The 23701-nt window shown below is 37.8% G+C and overlaps 1 protein-coding gene across 1 annotated transcript in view; it reads right to left on the bottom strand.

Annotated features, from left to right (window-relative positions):
- MICU2 (mitochondrial calcium uptake 2) overlaps positions 1–23701 on the bottom strand; it is a 166566-nt gene that overhangs the window by 60649 nt on the left and 82216 nt on the right. The window contains exon 2 of the mRNA XM_085321809.1: positions 12340–12487. Within this exon, the coding sequence (XP_085177935.1) occupies positions 12340–12463 (124 nt within the window). The 5' untranslated portion in view covers positions 12464–12487. The remainder of the gene's footprint in view (positions 1–12339; positions 12488–23701) is intronic.

Raw genomic sequence — 23701 nt, 5'->3', positions numbered from 1 at the left:
TGCCCTCAGCCTTGAGAAYGTACGGAACTACAAATGAGGACTAAAACACTGATAATCTTGAAAATTACATTCTGTATGAATTGATTGCAAGTGAAGACCAGGCTAAACAAGTTTAACTCTCCTAAGCACTACTTTGTCCCACTTTTCTGCTTGACTGCAAGCCGCAATTTGACAATTTAGATGTTTCAGCAACTTGAGAAGATCCTGGTATCTATCCTTGTTTCATCCCTTAGGCCCAGTGATTGCTCGTGGGTTGTGCTGTAAGCCAGACCTGGGAATGAAGGAGGCTTTGTGTAAAGAAATCAAATTAAAAAAGAAAGTAATAAAGATACCTACACAAAGCAGAGCAAAGGAAGGCCAGGCAGAGGAAACAAATGTGAGTTTTTTTAACCTAACAARACCAGGACTGAGGTCTAATACGATTATCTATAATGCATCATGGGGTTAAGATTCAAAAAKAAATAAAAAAAATCTATTTCAGGTAATGGGTTATGTTGGCAAAAGAGCAAGAAGGTATGAACAGAGAGTGATTAACTTTAGGTTGGATATTAGATGAGAGCATTAAAGTGTCAGAAGAGATGCTGTGTCACTGTTTTCCAATATAAACAGTGGTGACAACTGATTTTAAATTCAGCATGAATAATTTATGAGAGATCTATATTTTAAGTTTTTAAACACCTAAAACRGGAGCTGACCTATAGGCTGAGAATATGTAAGATATATTCTAGCCAYAGAATACTAGAAAGAAGTGATAAACCATATATCACCCTTTATAGAATACAAACCCTTCAAAGCRTATTACAAGATGTTACATTTTAACTTAAGTGAGTCGTGATAATAYACACAAGTACTCTTAAAATGCTGTGATTAAGCAGACATCTTTCTCCTCCATGTACTGGACGTAAAGAGTAGGGACTGCTCTCCTGATATAAATATCTGTGTTCACTCCAGAGACAAGAGAAAATAAAAATTTCAATCAAATTTTAAGAAGGCTTTTTACAATTCTCTGAGTGGATGCAAATCAAAAGCAAACAATTGAAACCACTTTCTTCTAGTGAAAAAATAAAGCAATCTTATGTTGCTTGCCGCTCTTCCAAAGTGAGCGCACTGGTTTAAATACCGTTTCCTAGATTTCATAGCAAAGCCTCTCTTTTTTTTGCCAGTGAAGTCTGCCTTTACCATCATACACATTGTAGAAAATGTAGCTCTCATGCTAAATCCAAAGCAAGAATAAAGCTAGAGAAGCAGCTGAAAYGTTCAAATGTTAGGTTTTATCTTTTCTGTGAGCAGCACTTTCTTGGGAGAAGTGAGCTGTCACTTTATCACCAAAAAAATCCAAAGAGAAGAATTAATTGCTGTGTCAGGGCACAGATGACTGCTYGGTTGTCAAACACAGTAAATAAATACAGTCCTAATGGAAAAGCAGATGCCCATTCACATGAGACAAAATGMCTAATTTTAGTATTGTCTATTATAAGAATCTGCTATGTCAGGCTCACAACTGTTTGGATTCATCCCACAGCAGAGAACAAACACCCTTCACTCTTCCCCAGAAAAAGCATTTGGAGATGAACAGAAGAAGACAAAAAAGAAATCTGTATTTTAAAACTGAAGTTTCTCCAGTGGGATATGTGACTTGCTAAGAGCTTGCCAACACCAACGCAGCAGTAGGTCTCCACCGTTCCAGTCGTCACAGCAGTATCAGAGATACCAGAGCAAAGAACATGAATTCAAGGCATGAAAGGAAGTCTACCACTTGGGAAAAATGAGCTGTTATCATATTGATGACTACAAACATCAGCTCTTCCAGAAGACTACTGAAATAGCCTGAACAAAGTCAACCGGCAGCTGACTTGGCTGTGTTCTACATTCAAGTTCCACACAAGGAGCCTTTTTTTTTTTTTTTTTTTTTTTTTTAAAGACCAGCTAGGATTGTTGCTCTTGGTGAATGAGGAGATCACAAGACACTGGCATTTTCCATATACCAAATTCAGTCAGAAAAAATAAGAACTGTCAATTAGGATCCATCTGGACCTACTAAAGCTTCTGAAMTACCCTTCAGCTAATAAAAAGCAAGGTGGGATGTGTTGGAAGGGACGGTATCTTTCACTGGGCACAGCTTCAGGCAAACAAGCATTTTTCAGGTCTGAGAGGAGAGATATTTAACTGGAGACCCAGCTAGTGGCACATTCAGGTGCTCCCCAGCATTATGGACAGCAGCACGAGGACCAGAGCCCTCTGGCAGATTGGATAAAGGTGGAAGATGGATTCGATTGCTGTGAAATCATTCTTGGATGAATTTTCTCTTGCAGTAACTAAGCCYGTAAGCCCAACACAGGGCACTGTCATGTACCTGTGCTGCTCTAGCAAGAGATTTTTTTTTTTAATGTATGGAAAAAAATTGAGCTCATATTTGTTTTTGTTTCACAGTAGATGAGATAGGCTACTGATTGCAATCTGTGCAACAACCACTGCAGGTGCCTAAAGAGCAGGGAGCAAAAGCGAGAGGCAGYTTATCCAAGGAAATCAGTGCCAATATTGTGAAACTGGGGGGCAGCAGAACTTCTTAAGGGTCTCTCTGGAGATGCTAGCCATTTACTTGGCAAGCAAGGACAGCTCAGTATCAGCTACCAAAACTGACTGCATACCTTGGCTGCCATTGCCTATAAAGAAATTGATAGTTCATGGGTTTACCTTAGGTATTTTTAAAAAATTGTAATGTAACATTTCTTAGTAGGACGTGTGTGTGTGGAGGGGAAGTAGTCATATTAAAATTAGCCCCAAAATTGATTAATAACTTTGACCATTATAAAAACTAATTTTTGGCCTAAGGAGAAGCATAGAAACATTCAGCCCTGAAATAGTTGCAAACACCTGAAAATGGGTGGTTAGAGTGGAAGCCAGATTTTGGCAGGAATGTAACAGGCACTTCTGGCACCCGGTGTCATTCACCTAGGGGTCTCCCAGACCACCACTATTTCTAAATATTGCAATACAACAAAAGGTATTTTAAAAACAGATTGTACTTAACTTCTCAGGTACAAAACAATACCTTTGTTAAGGATGTATGTTGCAAGAAATTAAAATACATTTAAGAGTGATAAAAATTCACTGAGTCTGATTTTCACACTACATGTGTTAAGACTTAATTGTCAGTTAAGCAGGATGTTTCAGAACTGATTAAGCTCCACTGCATTTTTTAAAAAAAATAATACCGTAGTAATCTGTCAAGAAATATTCAGAACCTATAGCAGAAAAAATCCCAGAGATATTTTCTGTGGTATGTCAACATTATGTTACAAGTATCATTTAAACAACGTGTGGCATTTTACAAAAATAAAAAAAAATCATTACAAATAAGAAAAATATTCAGAGACCAAGAATGATTGCAAGAGCTCTTGAAGTTTGCTCATACATACAAAAAAAGAAAAGTGACTTCTCCATYAAGTATTTTAAATATCACAGCAGCAGGTCCCAAAACTGGAATAGTCAACTAAAGCAGAAACTGTTGCAAGACTTCTGAAATTCTACGGCAGCCCATGTTTATACAACAAGCAGACTCCTGTTATTAATAACCAGATCTTTCCATTACTTCTATTACAAGTATTCCGTATGTGCACAATATATTTTCATTTGTTTCGAGGAATCTGTTTTCCATTCAGATACCATTAAATAACCAATAACTTTCACACTTTAAATGACTAAGTCCTTCAAGATGTGCATTGAGACTGCTTGCCTCTTGCTTAAAACTGCGCTGGTCTGACCAGTTTTATTATTGATACTATTTTTGTGCTGTTTTTTTAAAAAAATGCTTTCATTGAGAAGTTCCAATATATCTTCATTAACAATTGTTTTTCAGAAAACTGAATAGCCAATAATGTATTGTCACATCATAATGTCTAGCGAAACTTTTTAGCTCATCAGTAAGCATTGCACTTGAGAGATAACAACAGCGATTCTCTGTTACTCTTGAACAAAAGTCAGCAACACCGCAAAAGGAAAAACAATAATTAATCAAAACAAAACCAAAAGCTTCTTATAACCTTATTGCTGTTTCATGCAAAAATAGCTACAAAAATACCTACAAAAATACAAATCTGACTAACACAATCTCAGTAAGAGTTTTACAAATCAAAAATATATTTTCCTACTTAACCTTACAAACAACGTATCACAGGTAATCTTTACTGCTGTCTTCTAACATGGTTCAAGACACAGACCTGGAGCATGGAAATACAGGCATGTTCCCACTTGCAGCGTCATGCTAAAACCTGCAACTTCCTAAGTGCTTTCGCTTCACACATCTCTTTCCTAAGAACACCCCGTGGAGCCCTTCCTCCTGCTCCCCGGCAGTGTGGTGCCAGAAGCTAGCTGACATGCTAGCACCTCTTCTCTCCATCAGAGCATCTCTTGTTTCTATTTCTGGGACTTCGAGTCTAACAAGTTTTTCTGAAAAACAAGGACAAACAAGTCAATGCAACTGCCAGCTGCTAATACAGCAAAAGAGGAGCTTGGCCAGTGGAGCGGATTTCATTGCTTGGGGGGAAAAAAGAAAGGAAAAAAAGCCCTTCCAGTTCCCCTAAATTATTTTAACTCAGATGCCATTGCTTCAATTTTACAACAATGTYCAGACATAAATACACATTACCAAGATCGTATGAATTTCTGCATTTCTAAATTCTATTTTTGCCATTTCTAAATAAAGACCAATTTCACTTCAAATTAATTTATAGTTAAGGTGGACAATTCACTAATCACCAGTCTTGCATCAAACATACACTATGTAACTCAGGTATCAGTGTTAATGTACTACTGGTGAGGTGGAAAGAAAAAAGGAAAAAGCTTATCTAATTACCAACAACTGGTTGAGGTCTAGTATTTTATCCAAAACATAAATTTTAATGTTGTGTTTGGACACTTTAAGAGAAAATAAAATGCTAAGTGTATCTAATACATTGTTTTAATGAGTTCCATAGGGTTGTGGTGAGACTTCCYGGTGCTGTTTGGGCGAGGAAATACAGCTGAACAGGTACATCACAGCATGGGCTGGCGACCAGTGTGCAAAATGACTGCAATCTGAGTATCTCTGCTTATGTATGCAGACACCTCAACAGCAATAGTACTTTCCCCTTCCCTCAAAGGCCCACTTAAAGAAATGGGTGAAGAATGACAGCTTGCTAGCTTTGGCTAGAAATGACTGATTTTGTTTCATCTTGTCTCTTCAATGAGAATTGAAGAGGATGCATATGACCCCCATAAACCGTTATGCTGCTTCTTCCCCGTTGCTTTGCCTTAGCGTTGCAGCTCAGCACCAGGCAAGGGGTCACATCTGTCTCACACATCCCAGTCTGCACAGTTTCTATCATGTTTAGAAAATTTAAGCAATAATAAAATAACAGTAGCAAAAATTACTGAGTACAGAGAGAGAGAGAGAGAGAAAATGACCTCTTCTTAAAACATGAGGAACTCAAGAGGATTGAATTCAGCTCCAAGCTGTATGGCTCCCTATATGATATTTCAATCCAAGCTTCCCATACATAACTTTGTAATTCATGCAAGCTTAAGTCTTCATCTTCAACTCTGAACTCTAGGTTTTAGACTCAAATCTCATGAATGATTTACATCAGTTTAGTTATCACTGATGAAATTCAGGTCAAAATTAAGATGCACACAAGTACAGGCATTTGAACTCCCACTATAATCTGAAATTACATATATGGAAACAAAGAATGAATCAGCTTATTCTAAAGTACTCATCTACTGCCTAACGAGGTAAATTGCTCTTCAGACCCCCCCGACCAGATTTCTACTAAGTACAATGGAGAATTCAACTTTCTAGCAATCACAGTCTGCACTACATTCTTTGCATGGATTCATCCTCAYGAACAGGCACTGATACTCAGGCAACTCACAGGAACACATCATATCAAACTTGCAACTGAATTTTCACAGCAAACTCAGCCAAGTCAATCAACTTCAGCAAACCGAAACACGCTAATATTCACTGAAATATACTGTGCTGTGTCTCTACTGTGGACACACCACCTCTGGCATACTGGTGCTGYAGAACATAAGAAAATCTATTTTATCTTTGGAAGAGGACTGTAGATGAATGAGTGGTTCAACAGGTGAAGATGCTATGATACTTTAAATCTGCATTAGATATCAATTATTATCAGACAAACTAATTTAGACGTCTCTGTGATCTAGTACAGAAAAAATGCAGCAGGGRAAGGAACTTCTGGAATGGAACAATCTTCTCCAAAAAGATGAACATAAATATAATCTAGATTTAATGAACTGCAGCACCTTCACTTTCTGAAATATTCTTGTATCTGTAGTCCTTTTCACAATTTCAAACAGATTTTCTTATGTTCTACAGCAGCAGCATACCAGGGATGGCCCTAACACAATATAGGTTGTATCATCTAGAATATAAACTTAAGGATACATAACTTATAGAAAACTGGAAAGGCCTTTTAAAAACACTCYTGCAATTCAATGAAAATTAAGCGCAAGTCAGCTGACCCTTATCCTTTTTATACCTATTACCTTAACAATATGTTAGAATTTCTGATGCAATGTGGCAAGTTCATACTATTCTTACTAGATACTGCTAGACATTCAGAAGTTTTTACATCATAATAAGGAGAGGAACAAAAAATACTTTTTCATTCAGTTATCATTGCTTCAGATACTATGGTTTACATTAGTGTTCTAAAGATTTACCCAGAGCAAACTGCTGGTTCTCCAATGTTTTGCCACCCACCCCTGCAGTCACTTGTTTTAACGTATGATTACGTGGCATGTAGCCATGCATCTAAAACTCTCAAAGGCTCATCTAATGCGTATTAACTTGACTGGTACAAAACACTGATCACAGCTGTTTTGTACTGGCATGAATATTATGTCACCATATCATATGTTTTCCTACTATTTATAAAGAGCTGGCCACTTCCTTCCAGAAAATGACAGTAACAGAATTAAGCAAATATGTACAAAGATAATTCAGTGAAACATGCTGCACATAAAAGCATTTTTTTTTGATTTTGCTGTTCTTCCTTTACATAGTTCTTTGCTGTGTCAATGTGCAAAACAAAATAAGTCTGTTAGGAAACTCCACATTTGTTATCAGCTCATGCTCCCTAAATTGCAGGACTGTAAATATTTTTCTTCATTATCACCCTGATAGTAAATAACTTTGCAGGTGTGATTTAATCAATAGGAACGCCAAGATTTCACAATTTTTTGGCTCATATTAAAGAAAATTAGTAAGAAGGAAATCCATGCACCAGGAAACAAATGAAGAGAACTAGTGAACTAAGGTCTATGAAGCAGGGTTCAAGATCATTTGGGTTGTATTTTATGACATTTGATATATTTGCAATACAGTTCATCTGTTTTCTTATCTGAGAAAGTGTTGTATAATAAATCATCATTTATTGCATATTTTGCAACTTTGTCAAAGGGCACACCTAAGATTTTGTTTCAGTAATAAATTCTACTCAACTGTGTACAGGAATTCATTTGACAATCGAGACATAGTTAAAATACTTCAGTATTTTCGAATTTCAGCACTTTTGATCTAGCACCAACAACACAGCTATTCATCCAGTTTACGCAGCACCACATTTACTTTCTTCTAAATTTAATAACACCTAAAAACCAACAAGAGATTTTGAAGTAATTCTCTAAATGAGAATCACCAGTAGCAAACAATCCACCAAGGCTGCTGGACAGGGACCTCTTCTTCCACCTCTTAATTTCTTCTCCTTCTCTCTTTCTTGTTTGCTTTTTCCCTTTGGGAGTGTTTTATCTCTCTACATGAATTAAGCAACACAAGGCCAGAATCAAGCTCAGCCATACTTATTGATGCATGTGGCTAAACTGTTTGTTATTCTCACCATTAGCAGGTATTTTGTTCTTTAACTATCGCTGAGACAAATGTGATTCAGGAACTTCAGTATTGGGTACCTTGAGGATCACTGAAATCAGAAGCTTACTGCTTACTCAGAAATGCATAAAGATGTCACAGTTTGCACAAAGCGACCCACTGCTCTGTACAGGCAGCTTGCTCCTACCTCTGCACTTCCCCATGTCTAGTGCCCCAGATGCATTTACACCTCTACCCAGCAAACTGGAGAACCGATTTACCTAGAAACTATGCCAGGTTTTGAGTACCTCCAAGGATGGATACTCCACAACCTCTCTGGGCAACCTGCGCCACTGCTCTGTCACTCTCACAGTAAAGAAGTTTTTCCTTATATTATTCAGGTGGAACTTCCCGTGTTTTAGTTTGTGCCTGCTGCCTCTTGTCTTGGTGCTGAAAACCACAAGAGTCTGGCCCCAGCCTCTTGACACCCTCCCTTAAGACATTTGTAGACCTTGATAAGATGTCTACATCTACAGGTCACATAATATTAAAAGATTCTGTTTTACTTAGACTGCACTGTATTGCACAGTTTTACAGGGCTTCAACAAATTGAGTACTCAAGTTCTGGCCTGAATTGAGACAGTGAAGCCACGTATGTGCTCTCCTAAATAAGGGTCTCTCTATTTCTGTTTTACCTCCAGGAAGTAAGAGGAAAGTTGAGTAACAAAATTAATTTAATTAAAACCTCAAATAAGTTTCCCTGACTTAAAGGGTAACTAACTGATTGTACTGTTACCTGTGTCCTTTCTCAGCCCTATCAACTGTTCTATCTGGTTGTCATCATTACTATCACATCAAACTTAACTTTGATCAATTTGAGAAAAGAAAGCATTGAACTGGAAGCTGAATATTAAAGTTGTGAACTAAACAAAACAATTCCTTAGGTAAAGGTCAATGTTGCATTAACAGGCAGGCAAAGGGTGGCATTTTCATCTACATTCAATCCCAAGATCAATTTTCAGCACCCTGGCCTGAAGCTAATATTCTCTCCAGGACCCAGCAAAAGATGCTGCTTAAGTTTTCCAGAGAGAACCCAATTCCTGATGAAACAAAGGATCAGCTACGGAGATAAATTGAGAAGATTATCGGYGTGCACTAGCTGAAAGTTTTACTTTCATTTTCACTAAAAAAAGATGGCAGCACCACAGTCCCTTCATGTTTTTTTCCCCATCTTCAATATCCTAAATGAAACTGCATAAGATTAATCGATACTGCAGTTTCAGCCTGGAATTTGCCAGCATCCAATGTAATCTGCAGAGAGGAAGTCAAAGCACGATTACATCAATTTTGAAATTCCACCAAGCGCACAGTTCTTCCAAACTGGGCTTCAAGTTTAAAGACACTCAATCAGAGCTGAAAGAACAAAATAAAACTACTGCATAGATGTAGAAATGAAAATTTGTACCAAAATTGGTTAGATTTTTTTTTTTAGCATACAGCAGACCTCACTCCTTCAACACCAGAGAAAAAAATGGCCCATTTGCATAACAAAATCCATGATGCGAGTTGTTAATCCTCTCTGCTGACAGAAAAAGGAACACTTTGTTTGCACGTAAATTCTCGCGTCAAGATGGTAGATTTATTTTCCTTGTGATCATTTAAGGAGGAAGTATTTGTCTCCTCGCGTTGCAGATAGAGGGCAAGCATCTCCCCATGCTCCAACATCCCCTTCGCTCCTGCGGCTGTAGCTGCTGCGCGGGGATTCTGCAAYGGCAAGTCCAGCCTCCTGCGACCACTGATTTATGCAAGCCAAAGACCTACAGTCCTCCTCCCCCTTCCTGTGTGTAATTTTGTGTGCCTGCTTGTGTGAGACAGACACACACACACATTCTCTATCCATTTCTTTAGAGATCTGGGAGGAAAAAAAACAGAATTGAAGTACCAAAGGAGAAAGGAGACTATTAATTTGCAAAAGGACATGACAAATGAGGACAAAGGAACAAAAATGTTAGAGGGGAAAACGAGATAGGGAGGAAAACAAGAAAATACTCTCTTCCAAAAAGAAGAGACAAGACTATAGCTTTGTAAGATTAAAAAGAGAATTAACCACAGAGTAGTATGAAAGGAGGGTAAAACAGGCAAGATTACAGAAAGAATGGATTTAGGAAGATGAACTCAAGCTCATTTTCTCCCCCAAAATGTAGCAGAKGGAGACAGCAAACGATCTCCCACGAACAGTCATTGCTTTAATATACCTGCTATACAATCTTTATAATCATCACACAAAAAAAGTAAAAACCATCTCAGCGGTTTATTTTCACAATCTGCAATCTTTAAAGGAAGCTTCATCAATGCTAACTACAAACCCAGAATTTACTGTAAGCTATTAAGCTACTGTTTCCAAAAATAAATTGATGCTCATTAATTACCACATTTCAGCAGGAATTTTAGCACCAGTGCTTCAGAACCAGCACTAGCTGCTTATTGATAATGCTGAAGATACYGGTTACTATGAGGAGGAGCCCAACTGCGGTGATCCCTTCCCACCTGCAGTCAGCAGCCTCAGACGGGACCTTGGTAAGCGACAGAAGAGCCGAACTTTTAAGAAGGATCCAGCGTTTTGGAATTTGCCTGCTGCATTGGTGCAACACAGCCAGAATTTAACAACCTTCCAAACGCACTGCAAAGACTGCATTTGAAAGAACATGGGGTTTTTTGGGGGTGGGAAGAGGCTGATTATACGTTTTATGATACAAGCAGAGAGTTTTCTATTAGCAAAGTAACTGAAATTAATCTGGCTGCATTATAAATACATCTTATCCACTTCACTAAAAAGGTGCACGTATACTATAGCTGGAGTAAGCAATTAACATGTATGAACTGCTAAGACTGAAAAACACTTCCTTTTCTAACCTTGCTTTCCCAGATAACTCTACGAAACCCACACCTTCAAAACAGAAATTTTCATTGTTCACTGTCTTTCAATGTTTCTACTTGAAAAAACACTGAAAATCCCTTCAGGCTTTTTAACTCAATGGTGCAAGTTTTGAAGGAGGAAAAAACTCTTCCCATTAACTGTATCTTAAAAAATATATATTTTGAGAGTCTCATTAACTTTCAAGATCATAAATCCTTCTAAGGATTTATGTTCAGTTTTATACAACATGAGAAGTTGTGTGTCAGCAGCGAAGCCACACATGCACATCAACTATAGATGTTTGGTAGACACAGGAAAACTTTTTTTTATTATTATTATTTATTTATTATTATTAGATTCTTGTGCCCTGCTCTCTGACCATTTGCAGCTCCGTAACGTCTGCTCGGCCTCCATGTTTCCCACAGCCTCAAATYAGAGTACCTTCAGGCCTCTTAATTTCTCCAGGTCTCTCAAACCTTCCCACACTACTGAGAGTTTCCTTCTATATTTCTTACAGTCCTTCTAACCACCCTGAGGTCACCCTGACATCCCCTGCTAGCTGGGCAGGGAACAGCACAGGCTATGTATGTCTTTTGCTACATAATGTGTCCRACTGGTTAGTACAGGCATATTGGCCAGCAAATAAGAACTAAAGCTGGGATTTCCCCATCTTCCCCTCAGTGGACATACTAACACGGTATTTCTCTTCTGTGCTGCAATTTTCTGTGAAACTGAGACCAACCATTCTAAAGCAAAAACTTCTTGGGGAAGCTGTGAAAGCCACATATTTGGAGAAAACAAGTGCATTACATACAAGAGAAGAAAACGTTCTAACGTGGTAAATACAGAAGATGACAGGAAGACAAATGGAAGAAACTTAAGACGTGGGGCAGAGTTAGCCAGAGTGGAATGAAGTCAGAAAACCATGAGAAAAGGAAGACAACCACCTGTAAGTCTTTTATCATTGTATTCGTCCTTGGACAAGCTTCTCCTTGGACAGCACATTTTAAAAGTACTTTTTTGTTTTAATGTGCAAACAATTTTGATTCCTTCTTCATAAAACAGAAGAGATTTGATATCAGAGTGAGCTCATTGCTTTCTTACATTCATTCAAGTCACTCCCATGACAACCTCTTCAAAAAAAAAAAAAAAAAGAAAAAGAAAAAGAAAAAAGGAAAAAGAACAGGTCATAGTGTACCTATCAGTAAAGTGCACAGACATACAACTGAGACAGGAATGGTATGAACATTAATATATTCAATTAATATATTACAGCCTTTTTTACTTTCAGTGCCATGTAAGTAATCGAGGAATTACATACTAATTAGACGTGCAAATTATGCAGAGCTAATAGTATCAAGTCTCCACATTTCTAGATCATTGGTGGTGTACAAGCTAGTGCCYGTGAGAATCTATAAGCACACTATTTATAAATAGACTTCTGTTGATTTATGTCRGATAAAGGATYTTWTCCCAATGATTTGTTAATTGTATTTAAGAGGACTTCAAGTTTCTGTTTCTTCACAAATACGATGAGAAAACAACTTACGCTCAACTTGATCAAACATTACTGAAAATAAGAAATCTCTTGGTGTCATGTAATATTCTCCTTCATATTCCAACGATGCAAAATGCATGAAGCGATGCTTCCGAAGAGACAGTCGTTCTGCCATTTCCTCATTAGCAACATCTTCTTTCTGAAACAGAAAAAAATCCATGCAGAAGATGGTTGGATTTGTAGACCAAGTTTGTAATTAGAAAGAATCYGATACCTGGTCTTGATTAACCTCAGTATTTTGGAGATGATCATAATGAGAGTCTACCAGAAATTAAAACTTGAACAGCATAGTCCCAACGAATGAAATGCTTATGTGACATCTGAAGTATTTTCTGGCTTCACTGAGAGTACAGTTTAACAATGTAGCTCTATGAGTCAAATTAATGKCTTGCTGTCACCAAAGGCTGCCCCTGCTTCCCACTCCCCTGCTCTTAGCCATATGGTCTTGCACCTCCTGCCTGCTCAGCTTCGCTGAGCCAAGTTCACCTTGCTAACTCAACAGAAAACTAAACTGATCAAACAGCAAAAAGTATTTTGCTGGGTTAATGACTGGCTCATCAACGGTTTAAGTGTGTACTACATCTATGCAAACAAATCACTCCTGGAGTTAATTATCAAGTTACGGAACAACTTCTAAGATGGGAGACTAATAATGTTTCAGCTTAGGTATGGGTCTATCTTTTAAAGAAATAAAAAAAAATGGAAAAAGCAACATAAACACCAACAAAGAAACAGTATCATCAATCCTATCATCAATATGACAAAGAAACAAAAAGCTTTCAGAAGAACCTCYAAACCCTACCAAATATTGAGACACTCATGATCAAAATCATACAAGTTGACAATACTGCTGAAGAATAGTAACAGTACTCAATGGCAGAAAGCCTTGACACAGAGTGAAACTAAGATTTTTACCATTTAAGGTTTCAAAGATAACAGCAGAGAATAGGAAAATGATAACCTATAAAACTCAGAACATACCATGTGTATTTGAACATAAGTTACTGTACAATTTTACCACCAGTAGCATCATTCACAAAATTTAAAACTAATCATATTTTAGCAGTGTTAAAAGATGTGAGAAAGTCACAGAAAAGCAAGAAAATCTAAAATGAGACTGAGTACTGAGACTCCAGCTTGGATACAGCTGCTACAAGCAGTTACAGCAACACTGATCTCCAGCTAGATCAGGGTCTGTGGCATTGCTCATCATTTTGCTCGGATCACAGGGGAGAGCCTACCAAAGCCCAGCGTTAAGTCTTCCAGCAAACTCTCACTGTCTGCTTGCGAAGTTTGCATTTCCAGACCATTTCTGTGGACTGCCTGGCATTCAAACATTTCAGTACAGTGTGTAGTACATTTTGCAAAAGGGGAGATGCTCCTGAGCAGACAGTGTCTCATTAAAGACTAGTGTGCACAGGGGCTTGGGACTGGGCTCCATAGCCAGGTCCTGGTTACACTCAAGCCAGTCGTGGTTGCAGCGAGTCTCACCCGCGGATGTTAAGAAGTCACGTCTGCTCCGTAAGTTGGCGGACCCAATTGCAGGTTGCAAGCAAGCAGGCAGGAGCAGAGCAGCAGAATGGAGAGACCAGCAGGGCCACCTTAATAGGYTTTGCTGAAGTCCACATTTGACTGATTGCAACTGCAAGCCTGGAAACGGGGATACAATTGCATGGGAGGCTGCTACAAAAACTAGGAATGTGCAAGGTTACTCACAAATAGTGGAGCTGGTGATGGGTGTGCTTGTATGCACACCTCCATGGAGTGTGTGAGTGAAGAGGAAATAGGAGTTTTGAATCATTTTAAAGCTGTGATGAGATTTCAAACATTCCCAGTTTTAACTGATTATTCCTCGAGGATGGGGACTGCTAATTCTTTTTAAAACTTGGTGGGGGGGGGGGAGGAGAAAAGAAACTATAATTGCTTTGTTAACAAGCTTCAACAAAGGTTGTTGCACATATCAAATGAATAGCTCATYGTAGCAAGGTATTAACATGCAGTATTCTTATCAGAAGCACCTCCTTCTCATAATAACATGAACAATTCTTTGCCTAAAGCAAATTCAAAAATGGAAAATTGCTTTGCAGTTATGCTTTAGCTGAAATTATGGAATGCACACACACAAAATAGAAAAGTTTATGCAAGAAATAAAGAGTTAAATCTACTACATGCTAACTGGATTTTCAATTTCTAAAATCTTCAATTTCTTGTCTGAATTCTGTCTAAAGCAGGACTTTATTACTGATATTAAAGCACGGAATTTCAGCAATTCTCAATTTTAATTGAAATAAGACAGGTACAAGTTCACATATTACTCCAAACAATGCCTTCTATCTGGAAAGAGCATGTACTGCCATCAAAAAAATAATAATGCATGACTACAGTTACATTGACTCCCCTTTTCTTTCATGAAGACAGCATCCCTTATTTGCAAAACAGCCATAGGCGCAAGTGTAATTTCTTAGGAAAGTCAGCTTCAAATACTAGCACAAATTAGAGAAGCAAACCTGACACAAGGACACCTGCATCATCTGTGCCAGTTCCTGCTGCTTATTCAAAGTTTCTGCAAAATGCTGGAAGTTCCATCACTGTATGAAGATCTTGGCATCTGTTAAAAGTGGTCTAACCTCTCTGGATACTATTAAGAGCTCAGCTAGAGCTGTACTGAAGCTCACATTTAACCGCTTGTAYTTCTGAGGTCCTCAGACTATAAATTCATGGTGTTCCAATGAAAGCAGGGCGACTTACACCAGCTACAAAGCTAACTTTGCTTCTTTTTAATGGCAGGTATCTTCACTCTTGCTTTCCTTCCACTTTTTAGTTTGGTTACTGTGACAATCTCTTCAGCATATTAAAGTAATTACAAATTCAGACTGATACCAATATCTAATCAAATAACCATACAAAGCCCAGCAAAGGCAATGGTATCAATTCAGTTTGAGAAGTTAGAAAAAAATGACAACTGCAAAATGTTTGCAGTTATAAATACTATATATATAGATATATATAATATCCCATGATTTTCCTCTTTAAGTAGGAACATAAGGCAGACTTCAGTGAAGGTTTAGGAGAAAAACATGTAACAACAAAGAAAAAAGTACAAAATATTTTTTAAATTCTGAATTTTATTCCCCTCCCCAAACAGTTATGACAATAAAGGGTGAAAATTCCCAAAACAGCTCTGCATTCTGCACAAAAACTCAGAAAAAAATGAAAGTTTATTTCAAGATCTTTGCTACTACAGATCATCTGGTAGGCTAAGGGAACAGGGCTTTATTTTAGCCTGGAGCAGATACAGCTTCAGAAGAACCTAATAATGAGGAGGTTGTTAAGGAGGAGTCAGGCTCTACACAACCATGCACTGCAGGAAGGCAAGAGAAAATGGACACAAATTCACAAATTACAACAAAAGTGGCTCTGCCTCTGGATAAAAGGAAACAGTTTTCACGAGGAGAGTCAGGCAGTGGAGCAGGTTGCCCAGAGAAGCTGTGCAGTCTCCATCCTTGGAAGTTTTCAAGACCTGACTGGATCAGGTCCAGAGCAATACGATCTGGTCTCAGAGGTGACCTCGCTATGAGCAGGAGATGGACTAGAGGCTGCTTGAGGTCCCTTCAAGCCTCAATTATTCTATGATTAGGTTAGGAAAACAGTATTTGATGAAATGTTTTAACTGTATCCCAAAAAAGTGACATATATTTTTAAAAAATCAGTTCAGCAGCACCTATTTATAAGACAAAAGAGTAGTCATTAGCAGTAAAATTTATCTTACAGATCAGACATCTACAACGTCATCATCTCCATTAAACCTGGTTATCCAGGCTCCATTTTTAATAAGGGGAGAGAAATGGCAGTTCTAGAGTGTAATTACAGTGACTTGTTCTAGCTTTCCAGAGAGAAAATTCAGATGAGGCAGAGAGGGATGGAGAGYACCACAAAACAAGGTGACCTTCCCTCACTCCAAGCACATTTGCACAATTTTATTGCATAACAAAATGAAAATCTGGCCAAAMAGAGGGAACTTAGGAACCGTAACGTCTTTAGGCTAGCAAGCCCTCCAGAATAACCCCCAAATCCTTTTAAGGACTTCAGCCTGCTACTTTTGGCATCAGAAAAAAAAATCACAATCAAGTTGTAATGACATCAAAAGAAAGGTGACTTCTCTGATGTATGCTGTATATAATTTGAGAAAATACAATTGTTTCTGCAGATTCAATTAAATGGAATGCAACTGGATGTTTGCCTCTTAAAAATCTTGCTACTTASTACTGATTAAATGTTAGCAGATTCAATGTTAGCTAATCAGAAGTTGACATAAGCATATAAATTCACTGAGGTAGGTGCTGTTGTGGACCAAAGAGCAGACTGTTGCGACAAATTTATAGTCAAACTCCCCTTGGTTTTATAAAAGGAAATATTACTTGAGATTGAATCACTAGTTCCTGACAATCTGCTCAAAGGTCTTCTCCCCACTCCCCAGATAATGGAAGACAAGCTGATTTAAGTAAAACAACAGAAAAGAAGCTTACAAAACAAATGCCCCCCTCCCACCACAGATAATATCTCTTGCCATTCTGYTGTAATCATTTCTGTCAAGATTAAAAGCAAATGCCATTATTCCATTCAGTTTTAAGTTATTTTAAAATCAAGATCCTRTTTTCTCTATGTAATCAGGTATTTTCTACAACAGAACTTCATTCTTTAAAAAACGGGGATATTTAAATAGCACCATATTAAAGCCAATAACATCAATAAACACGACCACGTGCAAATGACAATGCATACCCCTATATGTGTTTATRACTTCCATTACTATTTAGTTCTTACTGAAGTACCAGAACAGTATGCCTTTAATTTCTTCTCAACTGCAAACACTTATTCAGTGCTTCTGCAGGTATGGAAGGGTTTCTCTTGGTGGAGCTCTGCCTAATAAAATGAATTCCTCAAGCTCTTCCAAAAGCATTCATCCGATCAAGAGACACACCAAATACTAGATTATTGTCAACTAAATTATCTGCATTTCAGTTGTGTGGTTTGCAGACTCCTGACAAGACAGATGAAGAATTAACTCAAGTCTCTGTTTGGTGTGGGACTTCAAATAAGAAGTCCTGTCAGATAACAGGTTGTGGCAATGGGGCTTTCTTCTCTATGTTTCTGCAGCCAGAAGAGTTGGGAAGTGCAGTATAGAGATGCTGCAGTGATTCATCAGAGAATCAGCTCAAGGCCAGTGGGCTTCTTTGTACCAGCTTTGACAGATTTGACTTGACTCAAAGGTATCCACCGTTTCTGCTCCGAGAGGACTTATTTCTATCAGGCAGAGCAGCACGTAAAACCAGAGTTAGCTCAAGCATGGCACCGTGCCTGAGCTAGTAAGCCCCCTCATCAAAGGACAAAAAAGCATAACGCAAAGATACTGAGTGGCCCTTCATTAGCCAGCCAAAGTCCAAAATGATGAGTGTAAGAGCACAGCTGGCTTCAGAACCTGGCTGGATCTCAGCAGCCTTCTACAAAGCTAGCTGGATACAGCTGCTTCACCACAACACCAAAAAGGACTTCGCAATTTTGCTGTGATGTCAGACCCAAGCAGTTTCCATGTGGTCTTATAAAGCTGCACCCGACATAACCAACACGCAAATTGGGGAGCGTGCTGCAGACATCAGGGCTTTGTTGGAGATCTGGCAGGGCAGGCAATTACCCAGAGCTAGTAAGCGGGATCAGAAATGAGTCAGGTCTTGAGACAATGCTGGCACATGTCTGCAGCAACTTTCCTAGGTCCCACAAAATTCAAGTTTTTTCCACTACATGGTACTTCCCAGCCCCTAGGGCCATGAACSACAGTAGGCTGACTCAGGGTAACAAAGTCACAAACAATTTTAACGACATAAATTAAATTAAACTTAAGTTACAATGGGAACTACTAGCTGTTTGTTTAGTCTCTCTTAAACATCTTATTCCTCTTTATTTTGTCCAACACATTGCCACTATTTAATTAAACTCTGAGTGACAGCTTGCATATATTCTGTCATCACACTTCTCTAGTTAGCCAAACTGCCAATCATTAGCCTCGTACCGCCTCATTTCTTCTCCATTTCACCACACGAAACCAACTCTCAACCCTGATGAACAGTATGAGCAATACAGCTTACCATGGCTAYTCCTCATGTCAAAATACTAATTTCAGAACATGTTCTGGAGCCTAATTGTCAAGCTCTTTGCTTTAATGATATTATTTCTTTCCAGTAAACAATCTTTTATTATTGAACTGCTATTACCAGTGACACAGGCATCCTAAAGCAGGAGCAGGCCAGGTCTTATAGCTACATATTAAATATAGCTAAGTGAAAGGTAGCAATAAGCTACTTGTAAAAGCTATAACCCCTTCAKTCACCCTTTTTTCTCTTCGCCAACATGTATCTCTTCATGTCCTCAGCAAGCAAGAATGCCTGGCTCACAGAAGGCAGTTAGCAAAGGATGAAAGTATGTGGGAAGTATTAGAAAGTTATGAATATTTTTAAAGGTCAGAAGCATAACTCACATTTAATCTGAGAAAGGATAGATGACTGAACAGCTATCGCAATTCATATTCCAAATTCCAWACACTGAATTAAAATAATGTTTTGAAGGAAAGAGTGATCAAACTACCTCTTGTGAAGCACCAGCGTAGAACATGCATAGGGGAGCAAGTGCTCTCTCAACAGTTCATGTCCTTTCCACTTTAATTGAAGTCCTGAATAACTTCCAAGTACTTTTTCCAAGCAGTGTTCCCTTAGTCATCCAAGGAGTCCTTCAGCCAGAAAAGGAATAAGATTTGACATTCCTGACATTTCTAAAAAGACTGACAAAGCATTTATTTTGCTCATAGAAATGCATGAACACTGCAAATGGCATAATTTTCCTCCTCCTAACTCATTCTGTGGAATAGAATTAAGATAGGTAGGAAAAAAATCATATATTTAAGGCTGGACTTCAGCTATAATGCATCTGTAATCAGTGTCTCAACAGGGCTAACTTAAAGCAAGTAGGACACAAAATTCAGATTTAATCAGAGGCAGAGTGTGAGAAGAATCCATTACCTTTTTTTATTTTTTATTTTAAGAGTAAAAGACTCTTGCAAGTATAATTTAAAATGACCATGAGATTGACTTATGCTTATTTTTTATCTTTAATAGTGCCATATAAGAAATTAAACCAYAAAGAACTATGCTGAATTAATGTTAAGGCTCTGGCTGAAATTCCATCTTTAACTTGTTCTGTTGTGTGTGGCTAGAGCAAGGGCTTTGAACGGTGCCCCACATACCGCRTGTGCTACAATACCAAAGCACAACCCAGCAAACCAAGAACGAGGCTTCAGCTTAAACTTAGTTGCCTTTATGGTTTTATGTCAAACCTCCGATGTTAATTTAAGACTGCAAATGGTAAAGGTACGATAGTTAATGGTGAATTAGAGTTGAATGATATGAAAAGGACTCTGCGGTGATGCCAGTGTCTCCCTCTATAAGCGATGTGGCAACTGATTAGCTGCTAGTCAGCCACTGGCATTGATAAGCATTACTTATGCGAGAAGCATTTGCTTCTCGGCTTCCTGCACTGAGAAAAGCCAAAGAGCAACATTACTTCTTAAAATGAACTTTCAGATTTATGTAATGAAGCTCTTTTATCAGGCTATTAATTCAARATGCTAATAAATAATGCACAGTGTTCAATTTTGGGCTTTGATATATTTTCTTGGTATGAAAAATAGCAAGCTTAAGTGGAAGCCAAAGCCCCATGTTTACTGTATCTTTAAAGATTTYTGAATTCATTTAATAAAAATGAAGGGTTACATAAATCAGATCTTGATAACCTTTAGCTAATGTTAGTTTAGTAACACAGTTAAGTAAATCCTGCATTCACCCAAAATGTAAGTACTTGTGTATAAACTCAAATACTTGCAGCTGAGTATATGAGTTAGAAAAAATTTAAAAATAAGTTTATATACTTATGACATCTCTCCCTTATATTTAAAATTATGTTTTCCACTATTTCACTTTAGTTTTCTTCTCTTTGCATGTTACTTGGTATCCTGGTGTGCCTGCATCTTTTATATATGTTTTTCCATCATGATTTTTTTTCTGTAATATTAAATAAATGACATTTGCCAGTTTATTTTTCCCCAATACCATTCTTCTTTCTTTCTTTACTCATTTGCAAATTATCACCTCATTTTGCCTCTTTTCATCCCGTAACTGCCTTTCTTTCCTCCTTCATCTGTACACCCCCTTCTTTCACTTTTCACTTTCCCTGGGAGGAAAGGTGAAGTTACAAGACTTCCCTTCTCCTTTGAAAGGAGGATCCAATGCTCTTTTTTCCTTCCCTGATTTGGAAGAGTTAATTTCTGTCACTYATTTTTCCTACCATAAAAGCATAACTAAACCAATGTGTGGGATGCACATTAAAACCCAGTTGGTGCGAGCAGCCTCTCTGGGAGCCTTAAATTTGGATCCATTAATTCATACTCGATCTACAGATGGATTTAGCAACTCCATATCAGATTTCTCTAAGACTGATGAAAATTTTGCAGTTAACWTGTGTCATTATTCTATATCAATTTCAACTCAATCCAAACTGAAATGATCAAAATAACAGAAAATGTAACTTAACCTCAATCCCTGCTACACATACTAACATATGTAGTATGTGTGATGAATGCACAGTAGATGAAGTCTGAAGATCAAGGTTTAGCAGTTTCATATGATGCAATGATTTATAGATGAAAAAGATTTTTGACAAGAAATACATTTTATACAAATACGCGAATCACAGAAAGCTCAGGATTATAACATTTAAGAAAGCCTGGGTAAGTACATGCACAAGAAGTTCGTGCTTTTACAACAAAGAAGGTAAGCCACGTATCATCAGTTACCAAAACCAAGTAAAAGAGACAAGATCAGAAGTAAAATCCTCTTKTGAAGTGAAATAATCTGTATTACTCTGTTTCAACACTGTATTTCTCTGGTTTGACCTAACAGATCAAACTGCAAGCCTGGACATAAACTAAAACAGGAAGGAAAASAAAAGAAAGATTGATTTCCATTTGAAAAAAAAGTTCTAACTATCTGAAAGACTATTGATCAATATGAAATTAAATAAATAACTATACTATTAAAATGGACAAAGGATGGAAAGAGACTAAACTGCTGAACTGGTTGGCACACACGACTGTGCACTAGGAGAATGAAACAGCCTTATGTCTAATGACTCTCAGCACTGCTGAATGTAAGGGCTCCAAAATCAGATGAATGCATTTCTATGCAGCAAYAGGTGCCACTCCTGTCCCCAATCCTGTCCTTTCTTTCAAATACTTCCTCAGTTAATTCTGCTGTGCTAATACTAATCAGMAACAGTGGTCTGAAGCAGCAGCTGAATAGCTTTTATTTGCATCCAAAATCCTGAAATTTTTGTTTTTAATCTTTCTGTCCCACACTGTATTTCAYAGATTTCAGAGTAAACTAATGGACAAAAAGCTGGTATCCCACTGTTAACAGAATCCCTACCAAACCGAGAATTAAACCGAATATGAAGATAATTTGGAAAATGGTCTCAGTTTGAAAGCTTTTTTTATTCCACTATTCATTTCCAGGCATTTCAGTTTTTGCAGAGCTCACTTTCTAAATACACAAAGAAGTAGGAGGCTAGGGCTTTTCACAAGCAGAGTGTAACAAAGGCAGATAAGGTCCATGAGCTCTAACAYGACAGAAAACCAATACATTTAACAAATCATACATTTTCACCTCAACTTGCAAGTTATCACATCGCACTGCTTACAAATTCCAYTACTGCAGTTGATACTCTGCTTGAATACTCCTCTGCAGAAATACTGAATATATATAGAACAGCAGGAGGACCACATAGACACTTTAAAGGCAACACATACAGAAAACAGATTCATACAGCTTTTTTAGAAAGCTCATTACACTGGTATTATATTTGACAGTCAGCTGACTTCAGTGAAAAGTATATTGTACCTATTTCTCATTTTTTTTCAATCAAAAAAATGCATATTAAAATGATAAAATATGAAGACATTAATATAGGTATTTTTATAAGTAAAAAGAGCTAGATAGTTTTGAAAGATCTCATGTGCTTATGTAAAACTGATACATGGAGCTTATGTATTTGCCTCTAAAAAGCAGTATCATCTGCCCTGCTACATATTTTCTCAATTCCAATGACGTATGGACGGTCTCTCAGGCACACCTCCTCAGGAGGGCCTGGGAGAGGCTCTAAGCCATCTGGACTTTTTGCTTACTGTGGCCTTGCAGGTCCTCAGGACTTTTCAAGTTAATAGTTCACCTCTTACGAGTATTTGTGAGGTAGAAGGAAAGCATGTATGCCCCTTTCAAATTGCTTCTTGTGTTTTTTGGGGCAACTCAGACAGTTGCTCCACTTAAGTCTGTTCCATACTTTGTCAACTGGGTTGAGATAGTCTGCTTATTTTGTCGTCATTTAGTTTAACTACGTATCCTTCAAAATGGGACTTTGTCCGCCTYTGAATATGAGAAAGCGGAATTTTTGCAGTCTAAGTCATGACAACTGCACAGTGCTATATATTTTTGCCTGATGCTTTACAGCTTTAAAAGCTTTTTATTGTCATCCTTTTTGATCCTGTTACAGCTATATGGAGAGAAAAAAGAATCTTAATGGCTTTAATAGTAGGTGGTTGAATGACAGACAAGAATAGATGAGAAAAGACTGTCGCCTGCATATTTTCAAAACGTTTTTCAAAATACCTATCATTTTAAAGCATTATTTTTAACACGTTTGCATGTCTGAAATGTTTTAAACAGCAGCAGAATACATAGTGCCTTCCAGAAAAGTACAAGTAGAAACAGCCTTTGACTTAATATTAGCTCATTGAAACAGGCTGTGTGCCAGTTATAATTAGGCATTAAAATGTGCATCCTTTAATCCAACCTTTTTTAACCTAGGTGCTTTGGATTTGCTCCACCAGGAATTTTCATCACACCACTAGAATTACTTTRCAGGAAATACGCCTTGTGTTACAGCTACAATTCAGGTGAACACTGTGCTGATCAGAAACAACTGTAYAGAGATGGGAACCGATGGACCTACTTCTCTGCCACGTATATGCACCCTCAAAACACAAATTCCTGGAGGATGTCATTTTCCTGGACTGAAAACAAACACCTTTTTTCTGTACAGAAGATTAAATGCAACTCAAACTGAAGAAAACAGGAAGTAATGTCTACGTAAGGGTCCCATTATACTTTCAAAGAACGAAAACCAAGATGATGATCTTAAATATGCAAGTATCATATATGCTAGCTGTCTTCTCTCTCTGTAAACGACTGTTTTT

This window comes from Rhea americana, unplaced genomic scaffold, assembly GCF_003343005.1.
Source record: "Rhea americana isolate MKP2758 unplaced genomic scaffold, rheAme1 scaffold_71, whole genome shotgun sequence".
NCBI classification, from domain to species: domain Eukaryota; kingdom Metazoa; phylum Chordata; class Aves; order Rheiformes; family Rheidae; genus Rhea; species Rhea americana.
The sequence above is the reverse complement of the archived record's forward strand: the minus strand, read 5'-3'. Positions and strand labels throughout refer to the sequence as shown.